This window comes from Dryobates pubescens, chromosome 36 (assembly GCF_014839835.1).
Source record: "Dryobates pubescens isolate bDryPub1 chromosome 36, bDryPub1.pri, whole genome shotgun sequence".
Lineage (NCBI taxonomy): Eukaryota > Metazoa > Chordata > Aves > Piciformes > Picidae > Dryobates > Dryobates pubescens.
Window position 1 is genome coordinate 2,115,256 of NC_071647.1, and position 25,646 is coordinate 2,140,901.

The 25,646-nt window shown below is 50.8% G+C and overlaps 1 protein-coding gene across 1 annotated transcript in view; it reads right to left on the reverse strand.

Moving 5' to 3' along the window:
- SKAP1 (src kinase associated phosphoprotein 1) overlaps positions 1–25,646 on the reverse strand; it is a 202,012-nt gene that overhangs the window by 162,921 nt on the left and 13,445 nt on the right. The window contains exons 3-4 of the mRNA XM_054176923.1: positions 17,060–17,085; positions 736–852 (exon numbers count right to left, since the gene is read on the reverse strand). Coding sequence (XP_054032898.1) covers positions 736–852; positions 17,060–17,085 — 143 coding nt within the window. The remainder of the gene's footprint in view (positions 1–735; positions 853–17,059; positions 17,086–25,646) is intronic.

Consider the following 25,646-nt stretch of genomic DNA (forward strand, 5'->3'; position numbering starts at 1 on the left):
TGTGGGAAGTGGGAGATTGAGAGCCTGAGACCAAAGCAGTCAAGCCTTCACTTAAGGCCCAGAGATAACCCCTGAGAAGATCAGAACAAGCTCAGCTCTGTAGGCTTCAGTTTCAATAACACATCCCAAATCCATCACTCCTAAATGGCCAGGCAGAAGCAGATGGGAGCGCTGCAGCAACTCTTGGCCCAGAAAACCTTCCTCTGACGTTTAATGCTTTGGAAAATAGCCTTGGTCTTGGATGCCAGCTCCCCTGGATGCCAGCTCCCAAATTTCCAAGCACTAGAAGGTCCCACAAACGCTCTCCAAAGCAGAGCAAAGCACTTTAAAGAGGTCTCATTTGCACAGGATGGGCGAAACCAAGGTCTGAGAAGACGCAAACCCTTTAAAGTGTGAGGATGAGCACCCAAGAAGAAATGCACCCAAGAGACACACATCAGCTGTTGGAAATGGTGCCCAAAAGGTCACATTCTGCTCATTTCCATCACTGGCTTCAACTCAGGCTAGAGCAACCAGCCCCAGTTTGCACCAAAGCAATCACCTCACTGAGCGACGACGAGTTCAGAACCGCCCTCGCGTTTTATGGCCGGTGATAGAACTGGGACCAGTTAGCAACAAAACAACCCCCAAAACATCTCCAGCTTTGTGAGACAGATGAATGACAACAAGGCAGTGATACCAGACTGCATTTGCCCTTCTTCAACTCAAGGACTTCAAAAGCCATCAGGGACTTACCATCATCCTGGAAGTCTGATGGAAGTGAGGCGTCGGACGTCATGGAAGGAGCCAAACCCCAGCTGTGATTTTCATCAGAGCTGTCCTGTCCAAAGGCAGTGTCATGCTGATCCTGGCCTAAAAGAAGAGAAGAGGAGGAGAGCCTGATTTAGTGAAGAGGTCACATTTCTAAAGCCAAATCTTACTGCCTACACCATGAGAGGTTTCTTCTTGGTTCCAACCTCCCACTGAAGTTCTCTACAAACCCAAAGCCACTTTTCGTGTGTCTAAGGCCGGGTTCATCATTTAGGGCCAAGGTGGCATATCCCTGCTGCAAGAACACTCATGCTGGCTGTGTACAGCCTTAAACTTGGAGGACATACAGGGAGGAGGCTGGAAGCACCAGTCTTGAGGCCAGCCCACCAGAGCTACATCCAGCTCCTCATTCTTGCCTTCAGTACAGGACTTGTGCATAAAACAATTCAGGTGTAGCGTGGAGGACAAGGCTACCTGCTTCACTACAATGAATCATAAAGCATTAAGCTTGGAAAAGCCCTCTAAGATCATCCAGTCCAACCATCCACCCAACACCACCATGGCCACTAAACCATGGCCCCAAGTGCCATATCCACATCATGAACACCTCCAGGGATGGCGACTCCACCACCCATCCTGGGCAGCCTGTTCCAGTGCCTGACCACTCTTGCAGGAAAGAAAATGTTCCTCATGGCCAACCTAAACCTCCCTTGGTGCAACCTGAGACCATTTCCTCTCATTCTAACCCTTGATACTAGGGTGAAGAGACCAACCCCCACCTCACTCTAACCTCCTTTCAGCGAGTTGTAAAAAGCCAGGTGGTCTCCCCTGAGCTTCCTTTTCTCCAGGCTGAACACCCCCAGCTCCCTCAGCTGCTCCTCACCAGCCCTAGACTCCAGACCCTTCACCCAGCTTCATTGCTTGGGAGAAGAATCTTTTTACATTGTAGGGGAAAGCTTTGAGATCATAGAATCAATAAGGTTGGAAGAGACCTCAAAGATCATCAAGTCCAACCTGTCACCCAAGACCACATGACTACTAAACCATGGCTCCAAGTGCCACATCCAATCCCTTTTTGACCACCTTCAGGGATGGTGACTCCACCACCTCCCTGGGCAGCACATCCCAATGGCCAACAACTCTCTCTGGGAAGAACTTTCTCCTCACCTCCAGCCTAAACTTCCCCTGGTGCAGAGCTTGAGACCCTAACTGAAGAATCCAAACAGAATCCATCTCCTTGGAGAAGGCCTTCAGATCCTCCACAGCTCAACCAGAAGCCAGCCTGAGGAAATGAAGATTGATTCTCCATACAGATTACAAAGCCAGGTGTCCCTGCATGGGGGCAGGAGCTGTTATCTCCCCACCCTTGATCTCACTCACACTGAGGTCCTTTCTACAAGCAGGCATTTTGCTGGGAAGTGTGCTGCTGCTGTTGGATCTGATGCAGGAGGCACTTTGATGCCAGGGGGTGACAGCTGTGAATATCAGGTTTTAATATAAATGGAGCTTGTACCTGTGGAACCAAACACTCCACAGCCCAAACAAAGGAGCAAAAATTAAACAAACCAGTGGCCTTTCAAGGGGTTTCCTGAACACACAGAGCCCCAGCTGCTGATAAGGGAGGTAAATCCAGCTGCTTGCTCATTCAACACACCACAAACAGCAAGGCAAGGGAGCTTTTTCAGCTGATGGTGGTTGTGTTCAAACGCTGAAAGCCAAGTTTCAGCTCAGCAAACACAGGAACTGTGCCCCCATGGTTTAAATAGAAGAGAAGAGAATAGAATAAACCAGGTTGGAAAAGACCTCAGAGATCATCAAGTCCAACCTATCACCCAGCACCATCTGATCTGCCATGGGCAGGGACACCTCTCAACTAGAGTTGGCTGCTCAAGGTCTCATCCAACCTGGTCTTGAGCACCCCCAGAGAGGAGGCATCCACAAGCTCCCTGGGCAGCTTATGGCAGAGTCTCACCACCCTCACTCTGAAGAACTTCTTCCTCAGCTCCCCTCTAACCCTGTTCTCCCTCAGCTTCAAACCATTCCTCCTTGTTCTGCCTCTAGACACCCTCAGGAACAGTCTTCCTGCAGGATCCCTTCAGGTATTGGAAAGCAGCTCTAAGGTCCCCTCAGGACCTTCAGGATCATCTAGTTTCAGCTCCCTGCTATGGACACAGACACCTTCCACTAGCCCAGGCTGCTCAAGGCTCCATCCCAAGGAGACATCCTTTGTCCTGGTCCCCTGGGATCAGACCTCAGCAATGTTTTTTCCACCCACACATTACTTCTAGGTCATGGAGAGCAAAGCCAGCACGTTCCTCTGTGCTACAGCAGGCTGAAATTCATGCATGGACCTCCACAAAAGGGGGAGGAGGAGGGGGAAAAAAAAGCCAATTAGGAGTTAAAAAGCAGAGAGTGAAATCTCTGCTCCGTTGGACCGACTCTGGGAAGCAGAGCACATCCATGAGCACACCACTGACCTTGGAGAAGTCATTTGAGTGCTCTGCTCACTTGGGTGTGACAAAGAGAGGTTTCTTCCCTCTTTTTAGTGCTGCACTTCGAGATCCTCCAAAAAGAAAAGGTCCTCTGTCCAAAAAGAATCTGCTCCCAGCCAGCAGCAGGGTGCTGCAGGGAACCACATTGTTCAGTCCTTGAGGAGCGTTATAGAATTGTTAGGGTTGGAAGGGAACTCAAGGATCAGCCAGTTCCAAACTCCCCTGCCATGGACAGGGACACCTCACACTAGAGCAGGTTGCTCACAGCCACATCCAGCCTGGCCTTAAAACCCTCCAGGGATGAGGCTTCCACCACCTCGCTGGGCAACCTGTGCCAGTGTCTCATCACCCTCATAGGAAAGAATTTCCTCCTAACATCCAATCTGAATCTACCTCTCTCTATTTTTGTTCCACTCCCCCTAGTCCTACCATTACCTGACAGCCTGAAAGGTCCCTCCCCAGCTTTCTTGTAGGCCCCCTTAAGATTCCTCCATGCTGTGTGCTCTAAGACAGCTTCCATAACTTCCTTCAGACTCTTAAATAAAGAACATTTTCTTCCCACCAACCTGCACCACATCAAACCCATCTCTGTGGTACCAGGTTGTCCTTTGCAACGAGGTCCTGGTGTAGGATTCTGGTGGTAGCAAGCTTGGGTTTGGAGGAGCTGGTGGCAGCCCCTGTGCCAGGGGAGGGACACCCCCCCCCTGCAGCAAAGCATCAGAGCAAGGAGAGGGATCCTGTTGGGAAAGCTTCTTCCAAGGATAAGGCAGAGGCTTGGGCAGCAGGAGGAGCTGGAGCACAGGTGGAGCACAGGGAATAACCAAGCCACAGGTCTCACTGGGCTGGGTCAATAAGTGCCAGGCATGAAGTGTGGTGGGGGAACTGTCACCACAAAGGGGCTCCTCTAGATATCCCCACGCAGGGGGGGAAAGGGGGTTCACCTGGTCAGCCAAAGGGGAATAACCCACGGAGGTACAGCCAAGCACTGCAGCGTGCACACACATGCAGCATGCCCACACCTGTGCCACACCAAGCACTGCAGCGTGCTCACACATGCAGCATGCCCACACCTGTGCCACGCCAAGCACTGCAGCGTGCACACACATGCAGCATGCCCACACCTGTGCCACACCAAGCACTGCAGCGTGCACACACATGCAGCATGCCCACACCTGTGCCACACCAAGCACTGCAGCGTGCACACACATGCAGCATGCCCACACCTGTGCCACGCCAAGCACTGCAGCATGCACACACATGCAGCATGCCCACACCTGTGCCATGCCAAGCACTGCAGCGTGCACACACATGCAGCATGCCCACACCTGTGCCACACCAAGCACTGCAGCGTGCACACACATGCAGCATGCCCACACCTGTGCCACGCCAAGCACTGCAGCGTGCACACATGCAGCATGCCCACACCTGTGCCACGCCAAGCACTGCAGCGTGCACACACATGCAGCATGCCCACACCTGTGCCATGCCAAGTACTGCAGCGTGCTCACACATGCAGCATGCCCACACCTGTGCCATGCCAAGCACTGCAGCGTGCACACACATGCAGCATGCCCACACCTGTGCCATGCCAAGTACTGCAGCATGCCAAGCACTGCAGCATGCCCACACATGCAGCATGCCAAGCACTGCAGCATGCCCACACCTGTGCCATGCCAAGCACTACAGCATGCCCACACCTGTGTCATGTCAAGCACCACAGCATGCACACACGTGCAGCACACCAAGCACTGCAGCATGCCCACACATGCAGCATGCCAAGCACTGCAGCGTGCCCACACCTGTGCCATGCCAAGCACTGCACACACAAGTCCATACACACAAAAGCACTTGGGGAGCTTTGGCATCAGCAGTGTTCTCACCCCCATCCCCCAAGTTTCAGCTCCAAGCTCTCTCTCCCTCTGCAGCCATGACTCCCTCAAACCCATCCTCTTCCTCTTGCCTTCCTATTTGGATGTGCATCAGGAGAACTTCTCCTGCTTTAATCCACTTCTCCATAAAGTTTATGGAGCAGCAACAGCTACTTGAGGCCACACACACAAAAATATCCTGAAAAATAACCAGTCAGGGGCTAGGCTATTGTTCTGGAGGAAGAAAAGAAAAACCTCATTAGCTTTTAGTGAAAACAGAGGGAATAAAACCCAAATAGCTCAGAACCTTGGCAAATAATTACTCTGCACCTGATGCAAAGCTGCTCCATCTTCCTACTCAACTCCCCGACTTAGAGCTCCTCAGAGCGTGAACAACAGCAAGATTGACTCAAAGGGAAAGAGAATGAGGAAGGTGAAGGGAAGAGGGGGGGAAGAGGGGGGGAAGAGGGGGGGAAGAGGGGGGGAAGAGGGGGGGAAGAGGGGGGGAAGAGGGGGGGAAGAGGGGGGGAAGAGGGGGGGAAGAGGGGGGGAAGAGGGGGGGAAGAGGGGGGGAAGAGGGGGGGAAGAGGGGGGGAAGAGGGGGGGAAGGAGGGAGAAATGAAGAAAGAAAAGGGGCAAAGGAAAGAGACAAGAAAGGGGGCAAAGGAAAGAGGGTAGAAGAAGTAAAAAAGGAGGCAAAAAAAGAAGACAAAGGGGAGGCAAAAAGGAGGCAGAAAAGGAGGGAAGGAAGGAGAAGGGGAAAAATGGGGGGTGGGGGAGAAAGGAAGGGGGAGAAAAAGATAAAATAAAAGGAGGAGAAAAAATAAAAGAAAGAAAAAGGAGGAGAAAAAACCACAGGAGGGGAGGAGGGGAAAAGCTGAATTAATACATCCTGACCCACACAGGAAGAGCAACTACCTAAATAGGTGAAAGGGCTTTGTAGGGGTGGGGGGGGGCTGGGGGTGTGGGGGGGGGGGAATAATTCATCTCCAGCAGCTTGTTAAGGGAAGTGCAATTAAGCTCTTGCTTTGCATTCAGGGAAGGTCTTTATCTGGGTACCTCGAGTTTCATTAAGCATCTTTTCAGAGCAGAAGCAAAATCAATAGCAAGCGAGTTCCATTTACACTTTTATGATGAGCTTGTTGATGCCAAAGAGGAAGCAAAACTCCCCAATCCCAGTTAATATTCCAGGAAACAAAGTTCCTGCTTTCAAGTAATGACTCCTTAGGACCCTGCTACAAATAAAGGTCTCTGATCCAAATCCCATCTGCTTTCATGCTCCACGGTGTTAATATCCTTAGGTTTTTTTTTTTAAGGGACTAATTTAGCAGGGATGCATTTCCCGAAGCAGAGGTGGAAAACTAGCATCCAGGGGAGGTTTAGGTTGGGTATTAGGAAGCAAATATTTTAACTGCAAGAGTGGGGAGGCATTGGAAGAGGCTGCCCAGGGAGGTGGTGAAGTCCCCATGCCTGGGGATTGTTCAAGAAATGAGTAGATGTGGTGCTTGGGGATGTGCTGTAGTGAGCATGGAGGTGGAGAGTGGAAGGGGTGGGTGGAAGGTAGGGGATAAGAGGCTGGGGGTGGAAGGTTGGGGGGGGGGGGGTGTCAAAGTTTAGGGGTGGAAGGTTGGGGATCCAAGTTCAGGAGTGGAAGGCTGGGGTGGAAAGTTGGGGACCCAAGTTCAGGAGTGGAAGGCTGGGGTGGAAAGTTGGGGATCCAAGTTCAGGAGTGGAAGGCTGGGGTGGAAAGTTGGGGACCCAAGTTCAGGAGTGGAAGGCTGGGGTGGAAAGTTGGGGACTCAAGTTCAGGAGTGGAAGGCTGGGGATCCATGTTCAGGAGTGGAAGGCTGGGGTGGAAAGTTGGGGATCCAAGTTCAGGAGTGGAAGGCTGGGGAATCAAAGTTTAGGGGTGATAATCTTAGAGGTCATTTCCAACCATAGAGGTCTTTTCAGCTCCTAAGAGCCCATCTGGGGGTGTGTGGTTAGCCCCTGTGATTTTAAACTAGGGCAGGGTAGACCGAGATGGGACATCAGGAAGACATTCTTTACTGTGGGGCTGGGGAGACACTGGCACAGCTTGCCCAGGGAGCTTGTGGATGCCTCAGCCCTGGAAGAGTTCAAGGCCAGGCTGGATGAGGCCTCGAGCACCCTGGGCTAGTGGAAGGTGTCCCTGTCTCTGGCAAGGGGTTGGAAGTAGATGAGCTTGAAGGTCCCTTCCAACCCAAACACTTCTGTGATTAACATGTGGACAGTTGAGGTGTTGATGGGTGCAGATTTTCTCCACTTTCTTCCCCCAGACTATTGCTTCCTGCAGAGTGGCAGTGCTTGGAAACATCATTTTAGCCTCAAACTCCCAAGGTTTGTATTGCACATCACTGTGCCACATGTCCATGTTCATGGCACTTGGAGCCATGGTTTAGTTAGTCAGGAGGTGCTGGGTGATAGGTTGGACTTGATGACCTCTGAGGCCTTTTCCAACCTTATTGATTCTATGATTCCATGAAAAGAGAAGAGAAATTCCTTTAGCTGCAGCTCTCAGAGTGTTTATTCCCCCTTCACAAACGTTTTCCTGGAGGTGGAGATTGTGCACAGAAGGAAACCAACTTCATCCCTGGCCCGGGAAGCAAAACAAGGCCATGGTGAGAGCAGGACCTGTCTGCTTTGGCTGTATTTTATCAGCAGGGCAGCTCTACCTCATGGCAAGAGGGTCAAAAAGCAAAGGCAGGGCCCTCCTCCCAGGCAGGAGGAGCTGATTTATCATCGTTTTAGAAACGTCAGGACCCAAAGCGGGGCTCGGCTGGCTGAGGAGAGAATCCAGCCCGAGCCTCATTTTGTTCCTCCGCTACCCTCTTTGTGCTAATTACACATAATAAAGCGATTTAATTGTCCACTAAAAACGCCACTTCTGTTAAAAAGAGAAAATGAAACAAAAAGTGGGGAGGGAGAAGTTGGGGTTTTTGCAGCAGCAGGGCTGGCTTGGGGCTGCCGAGCAGGACCGGGGGCTGCAATGAGCTCCTGTGCCCAGCAGGTCGGGCTGCAGCGCGCAGCATCGCCGGGGATGCTGCTGCTGCTTCGGGCAGGACTTGCAGCAGGGATGGAGGGGGTGGGGAGGAAAAAAAAAAAAAGGGGGGGACAACCTTCTTGGGATAGACAAAAATCCATCAGGCAGGAGCGGGGCCATGCAATGAGAGACTTCCTGAAGCTTTCTAGGGTGCAAAACAGAATCAGAGGATGGTCTGGGTCAGAGGGGACCTTCTAAGGTCATTTGCTCTGGTTGTTGGGGAGGAAAATCATCACAGAATGACAGAATTTCAGGAGCTAGAAGGGATCTTGAAAGACCATCCAGTCCAACCCCCCTGCCAGGGCAGGATCAGCTACAGCAGATTACAGAGGAGAAACAATACATGTGTGTATCTATATCATCATCAATATCATCTATATCATCATCTACAGCTGTATCTATCTCAAAGTCCTGCTATGGGTCCAAATATTTTACACCACCAAAAGAAGTTCAAGGTTTGCACCTCTCAGCTTTGAGACAATTAACCCCCAAAAAGGCTGAGAAGCTCAGAGCAGGTTGAGGTGAGATTATTTTCTCTCCCTTGTCACACAGAAGAGAAACTTCATCCTTACAGAAAACACGAAGCAGCCTGGAAGTTCTTCATGCAGACCTTTAACCTAAAATGCAGGTATTCAAACCAAAGCCTACTCACAACTTATGATGGGTGGGTTTCTCTAAAGGAGAAAAGCAAAACCACACACACACACCAAAGGCTTTGGGGTGTCACTACCCAACACACCAAATCCTCCACCCCACCACTGACACTCCAGAAGTTTGCAGCTTGGAAGCTTTGGCCAGCAGCAAACTTTGGCAGGGCTGCTCTGCAAGACAGCAAAGTTCATTCTTAGGAATCCAAGGAGCTGGTGAGTTTGGAAGGGACCTAAATGTCTCCCCCCAAAACCCCATGAAGAAGCTGCTGAGCTCATTCTGCATCTCTCCCATCACTCTGTACTTTCTAATCCCCTGCCAGTCCCTTGTGTCATTCCCCATCTCTCTTTTCTCTCCTCTCCAGTTCCCTTTTTTTTTCCCCCCTCTGCTGTGTCCTTGCTCCCTCCCCCTCTGACTTCCTCCCTCCAGCTCCTCTCTCCTGTAATCCTTGGCACCCTTTCAGCAGAGGCACTGCACATTCTGCCTCTCAAGTGGGCAGCAGCTACAGGGAACAGCTGCCTGACAGGGGAAGCACAGCCCCGGTCCAGCCTTGCTAGGAAGGAGCCTGAAACCCAGCACAGCAGAAGATTCCCAGGGGATGTAAACAAGTAAACAAGATTTATCCTCACATTTATGACCTGGTAGCACATCAGTGAAGTACAAAAGCCCAGCCAAATGTGAGCAAAAACCAGCCTGAAGCTACCAACACTTAGTATTTCTGGCCACTAATAAATTATTCCTCCTCAGCCTCTCTTTGAAGGGGGGGGGGGGGGGGGAGGGAGGTCTACATTTAAAGGATGGGGATGCTGAGGAAGAGGAAGATGACAGCTCTGTGCTTGAGTTCATCTTTTTGAGGCAGCAGCTCTGCTAAGAGCACAGCAAAGCAGTGTGTGGGAAGCCAGGCCCCAGGCTTATGCAGTGCACAGTTAACAAAAGCAGTCCTGCAAATGGAATCTGGGATCTAACCCAAAGCCAAACAGCTTTAAAATCATCGGGATCAAAGAGGAGACTCCAGGCTAAATAAGCTTGGAGGAGGACCCACTGCAGTGTCAGGAGGTTCAGCACATTTTCATAGCTGAAATCCTTCCAAGGGAGCAAGGAATCGAGAGAAGAGAGGCAGGAGGGGAGCTGGAGTTGAGTGAGCATATTCCAATGACAAGACACAAGGAGGCTGTCTTGCCCCTGTCTGCAGCAAATTTCACTGCTCAGAAAAAAACCCTGCAGGGACAGGGAATGCAAAGGGGGGAAGAGGAGAGCAAAGAGCACTCCAGGGGCTGGAGGAGGTGCCCAGGAGGTGTTTATGATAATGCAAAGGATGATTTTACTGCTCTATTTCAGGATGGAGTCTGACTCAGAGGGCAGGGTGACTCTTTTGTAAGTGATTTGGATGGGGTTAGTGCTCCACAAACCAAAGCAATGAAGACATTATTGTGGGGAGAGCAAGGAGAGAGACTCAGGACTCCAGATTTGAACCAGCTGAAGGCTTAGAGGACACAGGGGTCAGGATTCAGCACAGCTGAGTGAGTGCTATGGATGCAGAGGGCACCCAGGTCCCTGCATCCCAGTGAGGCTCAAGGGGGTAGAACAGGGCACTCACCTGCTCCCAGCAGGGGGAGGGCTGGAAAAGATCTCTGGAGATCATCCAGTCCAACCCCCCTGCTCAAGCAGGGCACCCACAGCACCTTGCCCAGGATCACAATGGCCAGAGGGGGTTGGAATCTCCCCAGAAGAGACTCCACAGCCTCTCTGGGGCAGCCTGCTCCAGGGCTGCAGCACCCTCAAACCAAATAAGTTTGTTCTCCTGCCCAGATGGAACCCCCTGGGGGGATCCAGTTTGTGCCCATTGCTCCTTATCCTGTCCCTGGGCACCACTGAGCAGAATCTGGCCCCAGCCTCTTGCTGAGCATTGCTCAGATCCCCTCTGGGGCTGCTCTTCTCCAGGCTCAACAGCCCTGAGGGCTCTCAGCCTTTCCTCCTCCCAGAGATACTCCAGGCCCCTCAGCAGCTTTTCCTAAGACCCCCAAAACATCTTCATGGCCAAAACAAAGAACTTACATCCTTTTCACCCCCATTTTTTGTGGAGCAGAAGGGGCTATTACCCACTGTGCAGAAGCTGAGGTGATGTTCTAGATGATCACTCTCCTGCTTTATCCCCACTGGGGCAATTTCTTGAAGGTTTCATAGAATGGTTTGGGTTGGAAGAGAGCTTAAAGATCATCCAGTTCCAAACCCCCTTTTTACTTTGTTCTCCATGAGCCCAGGGCAACACTTTTGGGCTGTGGATTCAATCTGAGCACCTTAGGCTTCATCCCTGAGACTTCTAAGAAGAAGAAAGCTGCAGCCCAACCTCCTTAGACAAACAAGTTGAGATAGCACAGAGGCTTCATTTCAGAAGGCTCTCTACCCTCAGAGCTCCACATCAGGCAATTTAGGCAATTCAATAATTAGAGTCTTTTATTAACTGACCAAAGTGAGAGCAGCAGAACTTGGTAATATTTAACCTAGCAGAGCTCCCCAAGCTGCTGTAGATTTAGCACCTTCCCTGACAGTTTTATTCCACCTCCTTTACGCTGCATTGCTTGGTTTTTGAAGAGGTTGATGTGCTCTGAACTTCCCTGGGGAGGGGACCACAGGGACGCTGCTAAATGTGAAGCACTGCCCCGAGGTGCAACAACTGGGATGGCTTTCAAAGAGCCCTGGGTGAGTTGGGCACTTGAGTGCTTTGATTAATGAAGTCCAAAGCTCCAAGCAGCACCTAGTAATCCAAACCAGGAGAGTGGAGGAAAGCGTGTGTGCAGCTTTAAATCAATGGGGTGGGTTTAAAGAGAGTTCAAAAAGCTCTCCTCATTAACCTAATTCCACTCAATAAAGGTCCTGAAAGGTTTGGTGTTTGCAGGACAACCAAGCCAAGCTTCTGATTGCTGTTACCTCTTACCAGTCCTGTCCTAAATGCTGCAGGTTCTTCAGCTGGGGGCTCCAAGGAGAGCCTGAGAGCAGCCAACCCAGCTTTGGTTTTTAATCAAAGGATGTGTTTGTTCTTGGAGGCTTTTCCTGGCTCCTGCTTTGCTCTTCCCCTCCTTTCATGCAAGGAACACACCAAAAAACAACCAACCCACCCCAAAACCCCAAATCCAGTGTTGTCAAAAAAGAAAGGCCAACAGAAGAGGGCTTTTGGGTTTCCTTGTGCTACAGCAGTCTGAATTCTAACCAGTGGTGAACATCTAAACCAAGGTTGGATGTTAGAAACAATTTCTTTGCTGCAAGAGTGGTCAGGCAGTGGAGCAGGCTGCCCAGGGAGGAGATGAACACCTCCATGGATGGGGGACTCCCAGCAACCTGTGGAAATGGCACTTAGAGCCATGGAGGTGTTGAGTTGATGCTTGGACTGCATGACCTCAGAGAGCTTTCTCAACCCAAGCAACTCTGTTAGCTGCCCCTTAATTACTGTGAGTAAGGAGGGAAGGGGATGAGGGGGGGAAAAGGGATCAAAGCATCATAGAGTCGTTAAGGTTGGACAAGACCTCTAAGATGATCAAGTCCAACCTTCTACTCTCACCTCCATGGCCTCTAGACCACATCCAACAGTTCCATATTGACTCATTCCTTGAAGCCCTCCAGGCATGCTGCCTCCACCACCTCCCTGGGCAGCCTCTTCCAACACCTGCCCACTCTTGCAGGACAGAAATTGTTCCTCATGTCCAACCTCAGCCTCTCCTGGTGCAACTTGAGGCCATTACTTCTTGTCCTGTCGTTAGCTGCAACCTCAACCCCAGCCTCACTCCAACCTCCTTTCAGGTTGCCATAGAGAGCAACAAGGTCTCCCCTTCAGCCTCCTCTTCTTCAAGCTAACCAACCCCAGGCTCCCTCAACCTCTCCTCCATGCTCTCCAAACCTCTCACCAGCTTCCTTGCCATTAGGACTGTTTGGTTTCTTCTCATTCATTAATTCTGGGTTCCACAAAGCCACCCAAAGACAATCTGGGGGGAGGGGGGAGGTGCTTTAGAAGGCATCCTAACAAAAGTTGCTTTGTTTTCTTTCCTTGCTATGACATTTCAGGGCTTGGGCTTGCCAAAGCCAGGGAATTCCACACATGGTGATAAAAATTGAGGGTTTTAACAACAAAAAAAAAGAGAAAGAAATTGTCAATCTAATAGGTTGAGGGGGGGATGGAGGGAGCAGGGTGGGTTTCCCCCTCTTGTGTTTCCAAACACATCATAAATCCAGGCTTAGGTTTCTGCCTCTGAACCTTGCTTAACCACTGGGCTGGAGGCTTCTTGGCATCAGTGCAAAGAAGAGAGGTCTTATAAATAAAACTGGGGTGGGGGGGAAGAAGAAATAAAGATCACCACACACTCCATTAATTCAGGAACACTCCAGCTCAGCTTCAAAGGAGATCTTTACAGTAAAGATGGGTTTGGGGTTGGTGGCTGTGGGCTTTTGTTTCTCCTGTTTTAATGATTTGCTGCTTGTACTTGTCATAACTACACGACCCAAAAATGCAAGAGCAGGGAGCAGTGGTGAAGGGAAGTGCTCAGTTCCACCTCCCAGCTCTGCTTCAGCTGGAGGCAATGGATTTGGGGCTTTTAAGGAGAAAAGCTGCTTCATAAGTCTACCACTTGAGGCCTCTGCACAGTGCCAGTCAGTGAGAGGAAGCTACACACTCGCCTCGGGTAGCTCCATCCCTTGTGTGCTGCTACGGCACCAACCCTATGGATGCTCCAGGCTTGGAGCTAGATAATGCCCAGCAGAAGAGGACCTGGGGGGTGCTGGTTGACACCTGACTGAAGATGAGCCAGCAGTGGGCTCAGGTGGCCAAGAAGGCCACCAGCATCCTGCCTGACCACTCTTGCAGTAAAGAAATTCTTCTCCATGCCCAGCTTAAACCTCCTCTGATGCAACCTGAGGCCTTTTCCTCTTGTCCTCTCACTTCTTTGCTTGAAAAGGAGACCAGCACCCACCTGGCTGCAATCTCATCTCAGGTAGGTGTAGAGAGGATGGAGCTGAGCTCAAGGAGCTTCCCTGCCTTTACCAGCTGTGGCCACAAGTTGTGCTTAAAGCCTTTAGAAAAGCTGGTACCAGACAGAATGGAATAGAATTAACCAGGTTGGAAAAGACCCCAGAGATCATCAAGCCCAACCTATCACATCCAACACCATCTATGCACTGACAGGACAAGAGGGAATGGATTGAACCTTGAGGAAAGCCAGATTGAGACTGGAGGTGAGGGAGAAATTCTTCCCAGGGAGGGTGGGGAGACACTGGAAGAGGTTGCCCAGGGAGGTGGTGGAGTCACCATCCTTGGAGGTCTTCAGGACCAGGTTGGATGAGGCTTTGAGCAACATGGGCTGGTGGGAGGTGTCCCTGCCCATGGCAGAGGGGTGGGAACTGGGGGGGATTTTTTAAGGTCCCTTCCAGCCCAGCGAGGTGGGGGGGAAAGTGGGGAGGGTGTGGATCTCTTAAGGTCCCTTCCAGCCCAGCCTCCACACCTGAAGCCTCAAAGCCTTGCCCAGCGACTCCTAAGCAGGCATCTCCTCAAGCCAGGCACTTCCTAGGTAAACCTACACACAGGTCTCCCAGACCAATCCTCTTGCTGTTACTTTTAGGCTTCCAACTAAGAACCTTTCAGAAGAACAAAAGCCTCCCTTCACCACCCCCTCAATTGCCTGAACTTTCTGATTTGGGGGGATGGGGGAGGGAGGGAAAACAAAACCAAACCTCATTTTGAGGCCTTTTATATCTTCTCATCCTCTTTCACTCCTTTTTTTTTTTCCCCCACCCCCCCTTCCTTTTTTTTCCTCCTCATTTTCAGCACAGCTGTCTGTTGTACTTTCTCAAATGATGCCAGCTGCTGGGTTCATCAAGCAAAGGCAGGGAAACAATGGTTTGAAAGCAATTAGAAGCACCGAGGCTGCACCGAGGCTCATATTAAAATGTGATAACACAGTTCTGGGGGGAATTGCAAGGCTGCTGCATTTTGTGACATTTCTCTGCTGCCAGCCAGCCAGCCAGGATGTGCTGGAAATGGGCCCTGATCGAGGAGGTAACATACTGGAATTTATTCCTGGGGTAAATGAAGGATTAGCTGAGTTGGAACACTCAGCAAGGATTTTTTTTCTTCACCCCCCCCTCCCTTTTATTACATCCCCAGCTCCCATTCTGGTTTGAATGCTGGCAAGATCCTGCCTGGTGATCTCTTTGCACTGCCACTGCTGATGGAAGGAGGGGGGAAAAAAGAAGGATGAACCTATCCAACCATAGAATCAATAAGGTTGGAAAAGACCTCAGAGATCAGCAAGTCCAACCTAGCACCCAACACCTCCTGACTACTAAACCATGGCTCCAAGTGCCACATCCAAGCCCTTTTTGAACACCTCCATGGATGGGGACTCCACCACCTCCCTGGGCAGCACATTCCAATGGCCAATTCCTCTTTCTGGGAAGAACTTTCTCCTCACCTCAAGCCTAAACTACCCCTGGTGCAGCTTGGGACCATGTGGATGAGGGGAAATGGTTTCAAACTGGAGAAGAAGAGATTTAGAGTGGGTGTTAGGAACAAGTTCTGCACCATGAAGGTAGTGGAACACTGCAACAGGTTGCCCAGGGGGGTGGTTGGGACCCCATCCCTAGAGATGTTCAAGGTAAGGCTCAAGAGGGCTCTGGGCAGCCTGATCTGGTTGAGGATGTCCCTTGCTGACTGCAGAGGGAGTTGGGACTGGACAACTTTTGGAAGTCCCTTCCAACCCAGGCTATTCTCTATGCCTTTGTTCAAGCTGGCTGTGCCTGTGCCCTCTTATCACAACCACTATTGACAGGGGGGGGAAGCATGAAGCCATCCAAGCATGTGCCATGGTTGCAAGCTGGCTGTGCCTGTGTCCTCTTATCACAACCACTATTGAAGGGGGGGAAGAAAACCATGCACCCACCCAACCATGTGCCATGGTTGTAAGCTGGTTGTGTCTGTGCCCTCTTACCACAACCATTATTAAGGGGGGGGAAGAAAGCCAAGCATGTGCCATAGTTGCAAGCTAGATGTACCAAAAACTCCAACCTGGGGGTCAGAGCTGGGCTTCACCCACCTAAGAGAGAGTGAAAGCAGCTCCAGGTCGGCTCTGAGCCAATATCTATCCATCATTTAGCCTTCAAATATGCAGAAATACCAAGTGATGTGGCCTGTGACCTGCAGGCACCCTGGCAAGTTTAAATCATCACCCCTGTAACTGAGGAAATGAAGATCAAAGTCACCCTCAGACTCTCCCAGCTTGTTAAGAGACCTAACAAGGGATGGTCACGCTCGGGAGAAATTTACAGCCTGACCATTTGGCTACACCTGGGGGGAGATTCCATCTCAAGTTCAGGCTAAGGTGAAGCAATGAGACTGGAGGACACTTGGCTGAAGGTTAACTACCACTGCTCCCAAGCCAGTGGTCCATGGGAATGTGCTGCCCCTCCCTGAACTTGAAGCCTTTTCTGGCAGCAGAAGCTCTGCAAGAAGTATTTCCTGGCCTTGCCCAAGGTGAGACCTTGGCCTCAGCACCGGATTTTGGCACCACCTGCTCTCAAGGGGAAGGGCAAAGGGACTTCTGCTGCTCCCCCCAGCTCCTGCTGGAGACCACCACCGCAGCTTTGCCCCCTACCACCCCTCAGAACTGCCACACAGCTACAGATTCAACAGAATAGGATTAACCAGGTTGGAAAAGACCTTTGAGATCATCAAGTCCAACTTATCACCCAGCACCATCTGATCAACTAAACCCTGGCACCAAGTGCCTCATCCAGGCTCTTCTTAAACACCTCCAGGGATGGTGACTCCACAACCTCCCAGGGCTGCACATCCCAGTGAACAATCTCTCTTGCTGGGAAGAACTTCTTCCTCACATCCAACCTAAACCTCCCCTGGCACAGCTTGATACTGTGTCCTCTTGTTCTGGTGCTGCTTGCCTGGGAGAAGAGACCAACCTCCACCTGGTTACAGCCTCCCTTCAAGGAGTTGTAGAGAGCAAGAAGGTCTCCCCTGAGCCTCCTCTTCTCCACGCTAAGCAACCCCAGCTCCCTCAGCCTCTCCTCACAGGCTTGTGCTCCAGACCCCTCCCCAGCTTTGTCTCACTTTCAGCTCCTCTGCTTGTTGGCTTTGCACAGAAAGCATCACAAGCAGCCAGGCCTCCCCTGCTCCCCAAGCTCACACCAGGGAGAACTCACCCCCACCCCCTGCACCCCAACCTCTTCCCCTGCCTTGTACTCACCTCGGGGCACAAATTCCAAGTGGTACCTAAAAGACCAAAGAGAAAAAAAGCATCATTGCACTATTTTCTTGATGATTTCTTTGTTCCAGCCTGATGAATAAGTGACAGATGGAACAATTACACCAGAAGTGCTGCCAGGAACCCAGCAAATGGTCACCACACATTCTGTGCGAGGAGCTTCAAGAGGAATTGCAGAGCCCTACAGATGCCAGCTGGCCCCAGCAACGTCCTCTGCTGCACCCAAGGCACCTCCTGCACATCATCTCCTCCTGACAAGTCTCAAAAGTTTCCATCTTTGAGGTCTTTTCCAGCTGTTCTGTGATGGAGCACTGGAGCGGATCCAGAGATCCTCGAGTCCAACCCTCCCTTCCAGAGCAGGGTCACACAGGGCAGGTCACACAAGAACACATCCTGATGGGTTTTGAAAGTCCCCAGAGAAGGAGACTCCACCACCTCTCTGGGCAGCCTGCTCCAGGGGCTCCAGCACCCTCACACCAAAGAAGTTTCTCCTCTTGTTGCAGTGGGACCCCCTGGGTTCCAGCTTAGCCATTGTTCCTTGACCTCTTCCAGGGCACCACCACAAAGAGCCTGGCACCTTCACCTTGGCACCCACCCCTCAGGTATTTATAGACACTGATCAGATCCCCTCTCAGCCTTCCCTTCTCCACATTAAACCACCCCAGGTCTCTCTTTCTCCATATCAGAGATGTTCCAGTCCCTTCACCATCCTCATAGCTCTGTCCAGCAGATCCCTGTCTCTCAAACTGGGGAGTCCAAAACTGCACACATCATTCCAGGGGTGGGCTCAGCAGGGCAGAATAGAACCTCCCTAAACCTGCTGGGGACACTTTTCTTGATGCACCCCAGGATGCCATTGGCCCTCTTACTCCACCACTCTTCTCCAGCTCGCCTCACCCCTTCCCTCAGAGCAGCAGGGGCATGGATGGCAGGACACACACTGCCCACAGCAAGAAAATTCCTTCATCTCTCCCACTTTGAGTCACTTTCCTAGGGGCACAGCACTGGTGAGCTTTGGAAACAGAGGAAGTCTTGAAGATAAACCACAGTGACCCATGCAGAGGCAAGATCATAGAATCAATAAGGTTGGAAAAGACCTCAGAGATCATCAAGTCCAACCTAGCACCCAACACCTCCTGACAACTAAACTATGGCTCCAAGTGCCACATCCAAGCCTTCCTTGAACACCTCCAGGGATGGGGATTCCACCACCTCCCTGGGCAGCACATCCCAATGGCTACTTCCTCTTGCTGGGAAGAACTTTCTCCTCACCTCCAGCCTAAACTTTCCCTGGCACAGCTTGAGACTGTGGCCTCTTGTTCAGGTGCTGCTTGAGACTGGAAGTTTTATTTAAGCCCTCAGCAATCTTTCCCTCTGTTTGTTTGCCTTGATTTCTCCTCTAGCACTGCAGAATGGCCTTCATAGGATCAACCAGCTTGGAAGAGACCTCCAAGATCATCCAGTCCAACCCAGCCCTATCCAACTAGACCATGGCACTAAGTGCCTCATCCAGGCTTTGCTTGAAGAACTCCAGGGACAGCAACTCCACCACCTCCCAGGGCAGCACATTCCAATAGCAAATCACTCTCTGTGAAGAGCTTCTTCTTAACACCCAGCCTAAACCTCCCCTGACACAGCTGGAGACTGTGTCCTCTTGTTCTGGTGCTGCTTGCCTGGCAGAAGAGACCAACCCCCAGCCTCCCTTCAGGGAGCTGGAGAGAGCAAGGTGGTCTCCCCTGAAGCTCCTCTTCTCCAAGCTAAGCAACCCCAGCTCCCTCAGCCTCTCCTCATAGAGCTTGTGCTCAAAGATGGGCACCAAAGGGTTGGGCTCTGGGCATTAGTGGCAAGAATCCAATAGGTAAAGGGGGGAAGGGGGGAAAGGAGAAAACTCCAATCAATTTGTTTCCTCATTAAAAGCTTTCATGAAGAAAATGATTTAACACAAACATCCAAGCTACTGACACAGATTAATTAGAACACAACAGCAGCATTCTGATTAAGGGCATAATATTTGTTTGACTTGGTTGCTTTGGATCACCAAATTAATAATAATGATGAAGATGATGATAATAAATGTGCCCAGAGAGAAGAAACTTCCCTGAGAGAAGGAGCTCAGAGAGAACCAACAGCTGGATTATGGTGGAAAGAGCCAAAGTGCTTTGGAGTGAGAGAGGGCTGCAAATTTCCCTGGGTTTTTGGATCTTCTTGCCAGTGCTTCCCCATGTTTACAAGGAGCTCTTTCCTCCCCTTCCTGTGGCAGCTAACATCTCGTCTCTCATGCCCAGAGAGCTGGCAGCACCTGCCCAAGGTTAGGGGAACCACACCACCACCTCCCTGGGCAACCTGTGCCAGTCTCTCACCACCCTCCTGGGGAAGAACTTCTTCCTGACATCTGATCTGAATCTCCCCACTTCTGGTTTTGTTCCATCCCCCCCAGTCCTATCACTCCCTGAACCCCTCAGAAGTCCCTCCCCAGCTTTCTTGTAGCCCCCTTCAGATGCTGGAAGGCCACAATGAGGTCTCCTTGGAGCCTCCTCTTCTCCAGACTGAACAGCCCCAACTCTCTCTGTCTGTGATTCAGTTTGAGAAATCATCTTCTCTCAGGGCTCAGTCTCTGCTCTGCAGAGGGCTGGAGCTCCTCTCCTATGAGGAAAGACTGAAGGAGTTGGGGCTGTTCAGTCTGGAGAAGAGAAGTCTCCAAGGAGACCTAATTGTGGCCTTCCAGGATCTGAAGGGGGCTCCAAGAAAGCTGGGGAGGGATTTTTTAGGTCATCAGGGAGTGATAGGACTGGGGGGGATGGAGCAAAACTAGAAGTGGGGAGATTCAGATTGGATGTGAGGAAGTTGTTCCCCAGGAGGGTGGTGAGAGCCTGGCACAGGTTGCCCAGGGAGGTGGTGGAAGCCTCATCCCTGGAGGTGTTTGCAGCCAAGCTGGAGGTGGCTGTGAGCAACCTGCTGTGCTGTGAGGTGTCCCTGCCCATGGCAGGAGGCTTGGAACTGGCTGATCCTTGAGGTCCCTTCCAACCCTAACAATTCTATGATCCCCACAAATGCAACATCCCTGAGAGGTGAAATACTTTTGTCTCCTGAACAGACAACTCCTGGGAAACAAGGACAAACACACCCAAAAATATCACTTCTTGTTTGGTGAACTTTTGTCTCTTGTGCTTGAGAGACCTTCCTAATCTCCCCTGAACATGTTTTAGTGATAACATTTACTGCACCAGGACCAAAATGATTTTCTGTCACTTCTAATTCCAGTTCAATAAGAGTGGAAGAGCTTTGTTTCTAACCTCTGTCATTTTTAATACACTAAAATGGCTTAAAAAAAACACCACCAAAACCCAGCAAACCAACCAAAAAACAACCTCCACATTGAGTTCCATTTCCTACTGGGCCAGCAAGTTCCTTTTAGCTTCCCTCTGATCAAATTTAGGGAGTGGAGGGGGGGGATAGGAAATACCAAAGAGGTGTTTCGCTTGGGTTTTGGTGGGTTTGGGGTTGGTTTGGCTTTCCCCACCCTCCCTCCCTCTTAGCAGAAGGAAAGAGTCAAAAAAAAACCCCCAATCTCCTCAGATCAGGATGTGTCTTTAATCTCCTGCTTTGATCATTTGCACTCTGGAAAGGCTTAAGCAGGGAATGAAAGTGGATGGGTGGAAAGGAGGGAAGGAGGAAGAGGGTCTTGTTCTTGGGGAAGATGAAAGAGCAATGAGCTAATTCCTTCATCTGCCACTGACTGCAAGGGGTGGGGATGGGGGGGAAAAGACCTCTTGAATAAATTACTTTTCTCCCAAGCTTAAAAAAAAAAAGGCAATTACCACATTGATGCCGTGGTGCCTTCAGTAGGATTTCTCTCTCTCCCTCCCTGATGACTCCAGGGAGATCTCAGAGCAGCCTTCAAGTACCTGAAGGGGGCCGTGAGAAGGCTGCAGAGGGATTGCTTGCAAAGGGCTGCAGGGATAGGACAAGAGGCAATGGTTTGAAATGAGAGAAGAGCAGATGGAGATTGGATGTGAGGAACAAGTTCTGCACCAGGAGGCTGCTGCAACAGGTTGTCCAGGGAGGTGGTTGAGGCTCTATCCTTGGAGATATCCAAGGTGAGGCTCAACAGGACTCCGGGCAACCTGATCTAGCAGAGGATGCTCACTGCAGGAGGGTTCCACCTCAGCACAAGGAGGAACTTCTGTACTGTGAGGGTCACAGAGCATTGGAACAGGCTGCCCAGAGGGGTTGTGGAGTCTCCTTCTCAGGAGATTTTCAAGGCCTGTCTGGATGTGATCCTCTGTGACCTGAGCTAGATTGTATGGTCCTGCTCTGGCAGGAGGGTTGGACTTGATCTCTTTGGGTTCCTTCCAACCCCTGACCTCCTGTGGCTGGACAAGATGACCTTTAGAAGTCCCTTCCATCCCAAACCACGCTATGGTTCTATGTTTTGTATGTATCTCAGAAAGGATGAAGGGAAGGATGACTTTCACTCTGTGTATCCTCCTCCCATCTGCTGCAGGTAACTTCAGCCTTAGGTGATCAGTGAGTCATATTTTCAGAGGTGGACAGAAGAGGCTCTTTTTGCAGTGATTTGGGCAAAATGCTCTTTTTTTACTGCAACAACCTAGGTAGCAAATAGGGCTGGTTCAACTCTACCTATAGCCCTGAGCCACTGTTATAGGATCACTGAATCCCAGCATGGTGGGGGCTGGAAGGGACCTCTGGAGCTCACCCAGTCCAAACCCCCTGCTAAAGCAGGGCACCCACAGCAGCTTGCCCAGGATCACAAAGGCCAGGTGGGACTGGGAGCTCTCCAGAGATGGAGACTCCACAACCTCTCTGGGGCAGCCTGCTCCAGGGCTCCAGCACCCTCAACAAAGACGTTTCTCCTCATGTTTAGATGGAGCTTCCTATATCCAAGTCTATGCCTGTGACCTCTTGTCCTGTCACTGGGCACCACTGACAGCATCCTGACCCCATCCTCCTGTCACCCACCCTTTAAGTATTCATAAGCATTGATCAGATGACCACCACCCCACCCCCAGTCTTCTCTAGGCTAGAGAGCCCCAAATCCCTTTCTTCCTACAAGAGATCTTCTAGTCCCACAATCATCTCCACAGCCTTCATTCAGCACAAAACACGTTCCTGCACGGTGAGGAGGAGGAGGAACCCAGCCAGCAGGAGGACTTCATCATCTTGGGCCACGCTCCAAAGTACAGAGCTTGAGGCTAGTTCTGATTTTTGTTGTCAGCTGAGACAGCTCTCACTGACAAGTGAGCTACACCTCTGCTACACCCACAGCTACACCACCTCTGGCCCTTGAGCTTTGCAGGAGGCTTACCCTGAAAGTTATAGCCCAATAACTTCTGACAGCAAATAATTAGGAGAGAAACTGTAATTGCTCCTGCCTTGAGGCTGACAGCCTAAGCTAGAAGCAAGAGGGCTAATCCTTAGTCAACTGCATCTTTATTTGGAGCTTATTTGCCTTGGGATCAAGTTTGACATTTCCCAACCTTACTAAACAATTAAGCATCAAAAGTGAAAGCCTTCTCAGCCCTGGCTTTAAGCAGAAAGTTTGAGAACAGGCAAAATGTTTGGTCAGGTCTGCACTTGACTCCAAAAGCTCCTAGCCCCCAGCTGCTGGTGGAAGTCCTCCAGGAGAACCAATTAAAGCAAAGCACAGGCAAGAGCTTTATAGAATCATTAAGGCTGGGGGAGAAAAAAACAACTTGAAGAATCATCCAGTCCAACCATCAACCCAACCCCACCATGGCCTCTAAACCATGCCCCAAAGTGCTCTGTCATAGAATTGTTTGGGTCAGAGAGGACCTCCAAGGTCATCCAAGTCCAACCATCAACCCAACCCCACCATGGCCACTAAACCACAGCCCCAAGGGCCATGTCCAAATGTTTCTTGAATGCCTTCCAGGGATGGGGACTCCACCATCTCCCTGGGCAGCCTGTTCCAATCCCTGACCACTCTTGCAGCAACAAAATTCCTCCTAGCATCCAACCTAAACCTCCCTTGGTGCAGGTCCAATTCACATCAGACCTTAAGAAAGTCGGAGGAGATGGAGGGGAGAGTGGGGAGGGGAACCTCCTGTCCAGTGATTTACTGACTTCAGCAAAATGACCTCACACAAAGGAATCTCTTGAGATGTGGTTTTTTTGGTGGATGCAGCATACAGAAAGCAAGGAACTCACCCCCAAAATATCTGATTTCCCTTACAAAGCCAAAGAACCAGTGCTGAGCTGCCAAAAGTGTAACAAAAGACATCCTACAAGCTTACAACAAGCCACCCACCACCCCTCTCACCTCATCCAGGCATGTCTGGGTGGGGCTGGAGGGGAGCAGACAGGAAGAAGCCCCCCAGATTTATTCTGTTCCAAACACAAACTCTTTCTCATGCTGGTGGAGCCTTTGAGGTTAGGCACTCAAGGAGCAAACATCAGAGGGGCTCCCCTTCTCTGGAAATGTTTATGTTCTTTGCTCCTGACAAACACACAGACCCCAGTTCCAATCCATCAGCCTCCTAGTAGCAGTGTCTCCAGCTGGACCCAATCAAAAGTGCAACTCAACAGCATAAGCAGACCTCAAAGATGGGCAAGGGGGAGAGAATTACCACAAGGAAAGAGGAGAAGAAAACGCTGTTGTCATGGTGGGAAGGCAAATCAAGTCCCAAAGCAGGCAGGTCTGCCAGAAAGCTTTGTTCCCAACAGGAAACTTCATGTCCTTACAGTCACAGAAAAGAATTAACCAGGTTGGAAAAGACCTCAGAGATCATCAAGTCCAATCTGTCACCCAGCACCATCTGATCAACTAAACCATGGCACCAAGGGCCTCATCCAGGCTCTTCCTAAACACCTCCAGGGATGAGGACTCCACCACCTCCCTGGGCAGCACATTCCCATGGCCAAATACTCTTTCTGGGAAGAGCTTTCTCCTCACCTTGAGCCTAACCCTCCCCTGGCACAGCTTGAGACTGTGTCCTCTTGTTCTGGTGCTGGTTGCCTGGGAGAAGAGACCCAAGAGGGAATCCACCCCAAGCCGCAAAGAGGTAGTCAGCCCCCCAGACACAAAGGGGAGGCAGGTTCAGATCCAAGAGGGAGTCAGCTCCAACTCAGAGGGAGTCAACCCCTTAGACCCAAAGGGGAGGCAAGTTCAGATCCAAGAGGGAGTCAGCTCCAACTCAGAGGGAGTCAATCCCCCAGACCCAAAGAGGAGTCAGGTTCAGATCCAAGAGAGAGTCAACTCCAACTCAGATCCAAAAGGGAGTCAATCCCCTAGACCCAAAGGGGAGTCAGGTTCAGATCCAAAAGGGAGTCAATCCCCTAGACCCAAAGGGGAGTCAGGTTCAGATCCAAGAGGGAGTCAACTCCAACTCAGAGGGAGTCAACACCAGACCAAAAGGAGTCAAACCCAGACTCATTTGGGACCAGAAGCAAGAGCTGCTGTCTGAAACCTTACGGTCTGTATTAGGCAGGGGGTCAAACCTGATGCTTCTAATGGTCCCTTTGCAGCTCCTGACATCTATAAAAGTCTAAAACCCACTTTCCTCTCAGACTCAATTTCAGCAGGAACCATAAAAATCAAGTCAGGTTTCGATCAAATTTCCTGGATCTTTTTTTTTCTCCCCCTCTCCTGTCCAATTAAGAGCACTAAGATCACCACAGATGTTATTAAATTAGCTGTCTCAGGGCAGTCTAATTTGTTTGGTGCACAACATTCATTGGGTTTTAATGTTGGCAGGGGAAGGGAGGGGGTAGGAAAAGACACACACCACTTTTAACAATCAATGCTGGACAAGAGGATGGGGGGGTGGGGGGGGGAGAAACAACAAACCCAAGAGATGAAAATGGGTTTGGGGAGCTGCTGACCATTAGCAAAGTCAGTTACAAACCACTTCAAATGCATTTCTCAGTTAAATGCTAGAGGAGCAGCAGCAGCAGCTATGCAAAGCCTCTGGTTACAGCATTTCAATCATTTGCAGTCCTCAGGTTTCAGATTAACAATGCATTCAGAAGGAAATGGATTGGGGGGGGAAGGGGGGGAAAGGAACCAGGGGGTAATTTTATCAGCTGGAAGGGAAAAATGATGCAAATTACTGAAAGGAGACAAAGCCAGGAGGCACCAAACTGCATTACTGGCAGAGTCAATGGCCACAGTCACCCCAGGTACTGAGACCAGTTCAGCTTTAATGTCTTCATCAATGATCTGGATGAGGGAGTTGAGTGGACCCTCAGTAAGTTGGCAGATGGCACTAAATTGGGGGGGGAGGCAGTGTTGACCTGCTGGAAGGTAGGAAGGCTCTGCAAAGGGAGCTGGCCAGGCTGGATCAATGGGCCAAGGCCAACTCTTTGAGCTTCAAAGCAGCCAAATGCTGGGTCCTGCAATTTGGCCACAACCACCCCAGGCTTGGAGCAGAGAGGGACCTGGTAGTGCTGGTTGACAGCAGCTGAAGATGAGCCAGCAGTGTGCCCAGGTGGTCAAGAAGACCACCAGCATCTTAACCTAGATCAAAAATGGTGTGGCCAGTAGACCAGGGAAGCGATTGTCCCCTGTGCTCAGCACTGCTGAGGCTAC